Source organism: Nuphar pumila, unplaced genomic scaffold (genome assembly GCF_984573655.1).
Source record: "Nuphar pumila unplaced genomic scaffold, dmNupPumi1.hap1.1 HAP1_SCAFFOLD_138, whole genome shotgun sequence".
In the NCBI taxonomy this organism is placed as follows: Eukaryota; Viridiplantae; Streptophyta; class Magnoliopsida; order Nymphaeales; family Nymphaeaceae; genus Nuphar; species Nuphar pumila.
The window spans coordinates 69,026-77,188 of record NW_028323185.1 but is presented as its reverse complement, the minus strand read 5'-3'; the positions used below and the strand labels follow the sequence as shown (position 1 = coordinate 77,188).

General features: G+C 49.7%; 1 protein-coding gene across 1 annotated transcript; it reads right to left on the bottom strand.

Annotated features, from left to right (window-relative positions):
* Positions 1-641: 641 nt before the first annotated feature.
* LOC149811073 (ADP-ribosylation factor 2-like) lies at positions 642-3,420 on the bottom strand. Its single transcript, XM_089994025.1, has 7 exons — positions 3,299-3,420; positions 3,133-3,214; positions 2,795-2,865; positions 2,598-2,717; positions 2,335-2,453; positions 2,161-2,245; positions 642-987 (listed from the first exon to the last, which is right to left on the bottom strand). The coding sequence occupies exons 1-7, from the start codon at positions 3,362-3,364 to the stop codon at positions 985-987; spliced, it is 546 nt and encodes a 181-aa protein (XP_089850151.1). The 5' UTR covers positions 3,365-3,420; the 3' UTR covers positions 642-984.
* Positions 3,421-8,163: the final 4,743 nt, after the last annotated feature.

Below are 8,163 nucleotides of genomic sequence, written 5' to 3'. Positions count from 1 at the left end.
ACACAGCTCAGACACAGCCCGCCAAGCGAAGGGTTGGCAGGCCCGAGGGTTCCAAGAACAAGCGAAAGCGACAGTACTCTCCTACACCTGTGGCACGGGACCAGAATGCGCAAGGCTTCGCCCGCAAGCGGTACAAATTGCTGTACCTTGAAAAAAAAATCGCCTGCGGCGCCAGTCATTTCCTCAACCGTATGAACGGTTGTTTAATAAATTGAAACGCGTAATGTTTTGGACTTCAACCTAATTGACGGTTGTTTAATAATGTAATGCCGTAACGCCCCTCATTTTCTCAACCATATGTTTAATTTACTACGGTAGGAAACTGCATAATATTGGTCAACCGTTGCTTTCATGCAGGATGAAACCACAGCAAGACAAGCTGTGTCAGGCTATGATCATTCAGGCTGGTCCCAGTTAGGAAAGGTGTTAAAACCGAATTCCACATGGGCAGGGTTGAGTTATCATGCTGAACATCCATACAACCCACGTGCTCATTACAACACAACCAAAAGTCTGTTTCGAGGCGACTACGCATACATGTGCGACTCCTCTTGCAGCTCAACGCTGAAAGACAGGCAATATTCAATGTCTTTCCTCTATGTGCATCCAATGGCATTCAGGAGTGCAGTGCTTCAGGTCGATGGTCATATCAAGTACTGCAATGCACAGATGCCAGACATACTAGTCCATGACGTGGGTCGAAATGGAGGGTGACTGACGAGCAGAAGGACATTGTGCATCCCATGCATTGCAATCCAACAGAGAACCAGGTCCAAGAAAGAGGACGGAGACGAGCCATAAGGGAACTGCTGCGTGGGGGGTGGTTTAGGAACACTAGACGAGCATCGTCGCTGTCGTGGATTCCACACATGCAATCACCAGAAACAACCGAGGCTGCCCAGAACCCAGCTCAAGCCATGCTGAAAATCGTCCCGCTCCTTGCGCTGAAGCCTGGTGTGAACACCTCCTCCGGGGGACACGAACTTACTGCACACGAGACGAGCCACTTGACAATTGACTGACTAAACGACAAACCTCTGTGCAACACCACAGCCACATGGTCATAGCAACTGCAAAGCTAACCTATGGATCCATGTCACCTTCACCATCAGCCGAGGTGAGCAGACAAGTATGATTACAATATCGGACCATATTGAGTCTTTGCACTTCGTTCAATCATGACCAAGCTGAAAGGTTCTCAAAGTCCATGAGATGCTTACAGCATGGACATAGTACTCCAGCACAGCGCTTGGAAAGTTAATTTCCAGCAACGTATGTTCACATCCTTGATCTAGCAACATCCTCGTACATATCGACTATAACATGTAGTGTGTATTCATGACGTGCCGAGTCCAGAGCACACGCTGAGGAACACATGCTGCACCATACACTGTTCCACAGCTTACTGCTTTCCCATCAGCATCGACTGACGATCTATCCATCGAGCGATGGTTGGTATAGGAAACAAAATTGATGGCATATGCTCACAAGCTGAACGTTGTTCAGTCTCTTGGTAATCATGGAAAGCGAGGCGTCGCGGCACCATTATGCATGCTCTTGCATGATGCAGTTACTTTTCCTAATGCATTTCACTGAAGGACATCGTCAACTGGAGCGAACCAGGACAGCATGGTTGCGTGGAGCCCATTCTCGTAAACCACCCCATGCTCGATTCAGCCTTTCGTGAGTATTGACACCCCAGGTACTCTTTTGAGTGCGTGAATCAGGATTCTGTACGGGATAATTTACTGCACAGCACACAACTACAAAAGGTGAATCAAGCGGCTGGCAAATGCTGAGGCTGGGAGTCGATTCTGAGACAGTTCGGTTGGCTGCACCCCTGCCAAGCGCCAAGAAAACTGGCTCGGCGTTCGATACCAGATCGATCAAAGTTCAAGTATGTAACGTACGCATGGCACAAATATGGACGTCCGTACCAGTAGGACCAGTCTGGTCCCCAGAGCGACACCATCCCAAACTATGAACGAGCGGCACATGAGCACAAAGCATGAGTAGTGCTCCCATATACACAAAGTAACGATGCAATCGTTGTCAAAAAATAGCGTTCAAGCAGACGCGCAGGTATATGCAGTGGACGCCATGACGAATGCTGAAAAGCGACCTCGCCCCAAAAGCAGCTCCATCAAGTTATGGGCTCACCTCCTTGTTGCTGATGTTCACTGATAGCCAGTCGAGCCCTTCATACAGACCATCTCCTGAGGTAGCACATGTGCTTTGAATGTACCTGCACAAACAACAATCGTAAACGCTGCCCTTGACCACTGTGCCTGTCGCGACGAAGGACCTGCCAATATTGGCACCAGACGAACGTACCACTTGCGTTGACGAAGCGAGTGCAGACCAAGCTTATCAGTGATCTCTGCAACATTCATAGCGTTTGGAAGATCCTGCTTGTTTGCGAATACCAGGAGAACGGCATCGCTCAGCTCGTCCTGCAACACACAAGCTGCGTCAACAGCCAGCATGCAACCTTGCGGCACGCTAAGAACGTACAATATGTTTGAACAGCAGGTTTAAAGCACCGTATGATATCTAGGAGCCGCGATCTAAGTGTCTTTCAGACATCGGGTCCATACCTCGTTCAGCATGCGGTGCAACTCGTCACGGGCTTCCCCAACACGCTCGCGATCGTTACTATCAACGACGAAAATGAGTCCCTGTGTATTCTGGAAGTAATGCCTCCAGAGCGGGCGAATCTGCAGCACAAACCAAGCGGTCACCATGTGATGTCACTGGAAGCAAGAGCTAGCAGCGAGCTTGGCAGGGTCCTCACCTTGTCCTGACCCCCTACATCCCAGACGGTGAAACTGATGTTTTTGTACTCCACAGTCTCGACGTTGAAACCTGCGCGCTCGACCCTCGTCAGCCAAGACAACAAGACGCGGATGACTAGTGGACATACTGGGTTGCAGTTGGATGGTTCTGAACACTTGCAACAGCTGCATATGCTTGCAGGCACCGAAACTCTGATTTCAACTCAGAAACGTGCAATTCATTCGGTATGCAAACGCTCGTCTGTGGCCCAATAGCTCGCCAGCATCGTCGGTCCGATGCAGTCAACCCAGAATGTTTGGGACACCAATGTTAGCAATAACACCCGTAAAAGCGTACCGATCGTGGGAATGGTCGTCACGATCTCACCCAGCTTCAGCTTATACAGAATTGTCGTCTTTCCGGCAGCATCGAGTCCCACCTGCGAAAGTTATGGTCGTCACGACTCGGTAACGCGTTGGTCTGCTGTAAGTTGAGTGCGGGGAGAACGCTTGCGAGTGCTCACCATCAGGATCCTCATCTCCTTCTTGGAGAAAAGACGAGCAAAGAGCTTGGTAAAGGTCAACCCCATCTTGCCTCCTTGAAAGAGAAGTCAAGAACTAGCAGTGCTATTTCGTATGCAAGGATCTTATCTGTGCGCTTGCGTGTGAACACAAATGCCCAGCACCGCGTCCTGCTAGTAAGCGTGAGCAGACATTTGATGCAAAGTTAGGGCCCTAGCGTTCTTTCGGGGGCGATGCACGTTATACATGCGCTGGTTGAAATGACCAGGTTAGAAGCACCTGGACACGTGTTGCGTCATTGCCCCGGGAAACACTTCGCGCGGAGAAATCCTACTAGGGATTATACTGCGGCGCAGTCTGCCTACTGTCCTCTCTGAAAGCGTGTGAATCATTTCAACCGTAGAGCGTGTTGCGTAACAGACGTTTGCGAGACTTTCTTTAGCGTAAGTTCAGGCTGCGTCGCTGGACAATGTGAGCTCTGTCTACGCTTACACCAGCGCACAAATCACGAAGATGAATACGACGGTTTGAATTTTTTGTAGAACGCTCGTTTACTAATATCCTTGCCGTTTTTTGCAATGGGACATTTATACGTATTCGTGTGTAAGACCCTGCAATGTGTGGGGGCGAAAATGGACACAGTGTCGCATTCAAGCGGCGATGTTCATGATCCAGAACACGAAACTAGTGCTATATTTTCTGTTTTATGCTGTAACATCAGCCGGACGATGCAACGCACTGGCCAGCGGTGTGTATAGTCACATCCACCCTGAGAGAATGAAGAAGACACGCACGTAGAGAATGGTGACAGGCACTGATAAGATATCTAATGTACGTTCAATTTCTCTGGGCGTCTCATCTGTGCTCTAGGTGCACAGTTCTCGCTGAGAGGTCTGGTTCGGAAACCCTATTTCCACCATAATTGGACAATGTCAGACCAAGCGATGAAGCATGGTCAGCCAAGAGTCCGCTACAGCGAGGCCTCATTTGTAGATATGCCATGTGAAGTAACAACACAACCCAAATGCGATATCTCTGCTCTGATGGTCAACATGAGTGCAGCATTCTCACAGCAGATTGCATCAATTCGCGGCTGGCTTCGCAGACGGTAATTGTGGTGCATGTCACAGCAAAATATCAAGCAAAGCCTCACCAACGTAGTCTGTGTCGACAAGGTGGAGGGAATAATGACCTGGACACATTACGGAGGATGGCATTGGAATGGCCCGTTCACCGGTGGCTGATGCAAAGTATATTTTGCTGCATGTGACTTTGCTGCGGCTGCTGTTTGTGCAGCTGATCAGTAAATGTTAAAAATGTTAAAATGCTTATGGAATATATACACCATGGCAAATCCGTACCTTGTGGAGCCAGCACTATCTCATCATACATCAATGTAAGTTGTCAAACGCAGTTGCATGGATGTACAAGCAACCTCTCAGAAAATTACAGATAAGACAACAGCCCAACGGGCAGCACAACCTCTGGCATGTACATGAAAGCTTGCTGATGAGAGAGGATGAAGCAGCTTGCGCCCTTGACAGAGACAAGGGGGAACAAAACGGGCCATCAACACTGCATTCTGATGGTTGATGTACTATATGCTCAATTTGAATGCACCTAGAGTCCTGCAGATTGTTCTTTTGTCGGGGATGCATGTCAACATGTCAAAGAACGCAAAAGCAAAGTACCAAACACAGTGCCTGTGGCCCTCAGCAATGCCATACTGCTGTAGCGGACAGGGGCTGCTCACATGCCAAATGCAGTCTCCTACAAAATTTGCCCCTGGGAGTGTGGAGGCAGCAACTCTGAGAGGAATACTAAGCGCTGCATCATGTTCATCTTGCCCTTAGAGTGATCCGAACAGAACTCAGGCATACGCACAAATCCTATGTACATTTTCACAGATCGACACAAGTCTGAAAACCTGACATGGACGACTGTTCCAGGGAAATCCCTGGAACAGTTGTGGACACGGACGAGGATATGCAGCTGTCAGCAAGCAAGGACACGCGCACAGTATCTACTAAATGCTCGCAGTGTGTTCAGCAAACAAACACTTTTGTACACAAGATGGCGCTGGACGGGAGGTGCACATGGCATAAATGACCATTGTCAGAGGTATAAAGGGGGTTCAGTCCTCCAAGGGAACAAACTGCCAAGAGCACTGCCAAGAGCCCTTCCAAACAGGCCAAGAGCAAATGAAACCTTCAAGTACCTCATCGAGACACGCAGCATCCCTGGATGGCATTGTGCCAGGCGCACTTGCGCACTCATACTCACTTCCAGTAAAACTCATATCCCTTGATCTGTCCGACAGCAACGTAAGACGCGCGGCAAAATAAAAATGGGGGATTACGTCACTGGCAAAGTGTTCAAGCAAAAAAGCTACGGATCGCTAGAATGGAAGAAATGGCACCACTGCATCACCGGTTGAGGTAGAGCCGGCAAAATTTCCATGTTTGATCGACAAGACAACGAGTCAAACAACAGACAACCATTGACGGCACATCGCCTGCATGAAGCACGCCAGCGCTAATCGATATAAGTACAGCTAAAAGTCCCGAAATCCGAGGCGCGCGACAGCCAAGATGCCGCCAAAGCCAAATGCATGCTTTCCAGATGGTCTCTAGTGCCTGAGCGAAACAGCACCTAGAGCTCCTTCTCATGGAGGAGCGAACGCTGGCCACATAACTGTTGCAATGTATTCAGCGTCGCTTCGACCTCCTAAAGAACAGACTTCCACTTGACAAGTCTTATTGATGTATCAGCTCATGTTATTATGATTTTTGCTTGTATACAATGCAGCGGCACTCCCAGTGCCGCCGCGGACTCCGTAAGTCATGCAATCAATCACCAATTACCACTCAAAAAATGTAGAACAGGGGCACTCGCACCAGCCCTACTTATGATGATAAATTCCAGTGGTCTTCTATATACATGGTATAGAACAGTAACGTCCTGATTCGCCGCCTACACGGTAGCCACATCATTGTCGGTGGCTACCACGTAGCCATGTCGTCGCTGTCTGGCTACATCGGACTTCATCCAGGAGACTCCTCCTACATGGTGGGGCACAAGCCTCGTAGCAACGGTAGGATGACGATGCAGGTCACATACCTAGCAAACTGTCTCTTTCCTTTGCGGACCAGCACCCACCCAATACATCGCCTCCTGCACTGAGCGGTCATGTCTGAACGTCCACTTTCCAGCTCCTAACGTACTGCGCCAACGAGAGTACCACGGACCGGGCTCCCAGAGCAGCCCCGAAAGCTGCAGTTCAAGGCGTCTTGGCCCCCCAATGGTCTTCCAAACGATGGAAATGCTGGTCTTGCAACCATCGACCATGCCATGCATTGCACACAGGCCAAGCAAACTGGTCGCCGAGTGCATGGGCGATGGTCCCCTACAACGGTAGCTGTTGTCCCTGATGGTTGCACAGAATACGAGTAGCTTTGAATGAATTTGCCGAATTTGATAGCAGCTGTCACGCTTGCTGTCAAGTCATCAAGAGTCATTTCTAGAGCGGGGCATCTCGCCTGCCTCATCTCGGGACATCGAGTCGAAGGAGTTGGATCCTGAGCGCGTCTCGTCTGAAGACAGGCGCGCAAGGGTGCTGCGTCCGCGACACTGTTTGTGTGGCGATCCGATGTGTGGTTGACTGTCGCCACAGAGCACGAAGCCCTCGTTCCGCGTCAGCGGGTTAAGTGAACGTTTCGGGGGGGAGCAACCGAAAACTGAAGAGTGCACAGAAGTTCGAGGTGGGCCTTTTGCGAGAATCGCACGGAGCTCCAGCGCCGAACTCTTGTAAGAGTCCGACAACTCCGTACGGCTGGGGGGCATGCAAGAGGTGTGATGAGGCCTGCATGCGTCACACGGGCGTACGAATACAACACTCTCTGGACAAGCTGGGGCATGCCACTTTTTCCTAAGAGCAAAATACATTTCCAAGCCGAAAGAATGCAACGCCTTGAGTCGCTGATTCGATAGCAGCATTCATAAATGGTGGGAGAGGGATGAGCGATATCACGTGAGTGCGAGAAATGGCGCGGGGAACGATAGAGTGTGGGTGGGCAACAGCCGCGGAATTGGAAAGTAGGCGAAACCAAAGTGCGACTCGGAGGTAAAGTGTACGCGCGCAAGAGAAGATGGGCAATGTGATTGTGACATGTCCTGGTGCTGACGAAGCACGGCGTCAGCAAGTGAGGAAGTGAAATCGACTCGCCACCGACAACTTGAAGGCAACAGCCACCTGTACACAATGTTCCTACGCCCTTCTACATGACTATGATACGACGGCTCTGGGTGATAAGCCATAGCCTATAGCATAGGGCACCATCAGACACAGCCAAGGAAACCCCAAGGAAACAAATTCCCAGACTAAACTGAAAAGGGACAAGAGGATTAAGTGTCCCACACCACCACAGGATGGAGCACAGGAGGGACCGGTGATAGATTTGATGGAAATAAGCCTTCGTGGTCCAGAATGAGCAACTCGGCTCACATAAGGGATTGCTGGTTTCGTTAAGTTTGTCACAACAATTATTATATCGTAGGAGAATGTAATAGGTTCCTGCTCGTGAAAAGCTTCAACCTGATTCTGATGTGTACATCTTTCAATTGCTGGATTGCATCCAGGCCCCTTCGTGCTTTGAATATCTCGTTCGTCAAACGAACAAGCATTTCATCGGCCAGCAAAGAGGAAGGCAGAGCGATTTTGTTAATGCTAAACGTATCAACTTACGTTTGAAGGTAATGCTGGCACAAGCCAATAAATGTCGACTGCCTCATCGCAATACAATCGCGTGTGCACAATCCTGGGCTCGGGACCCTCAAATTAGCTGCATTCGGTTTCCAGTCAATACAC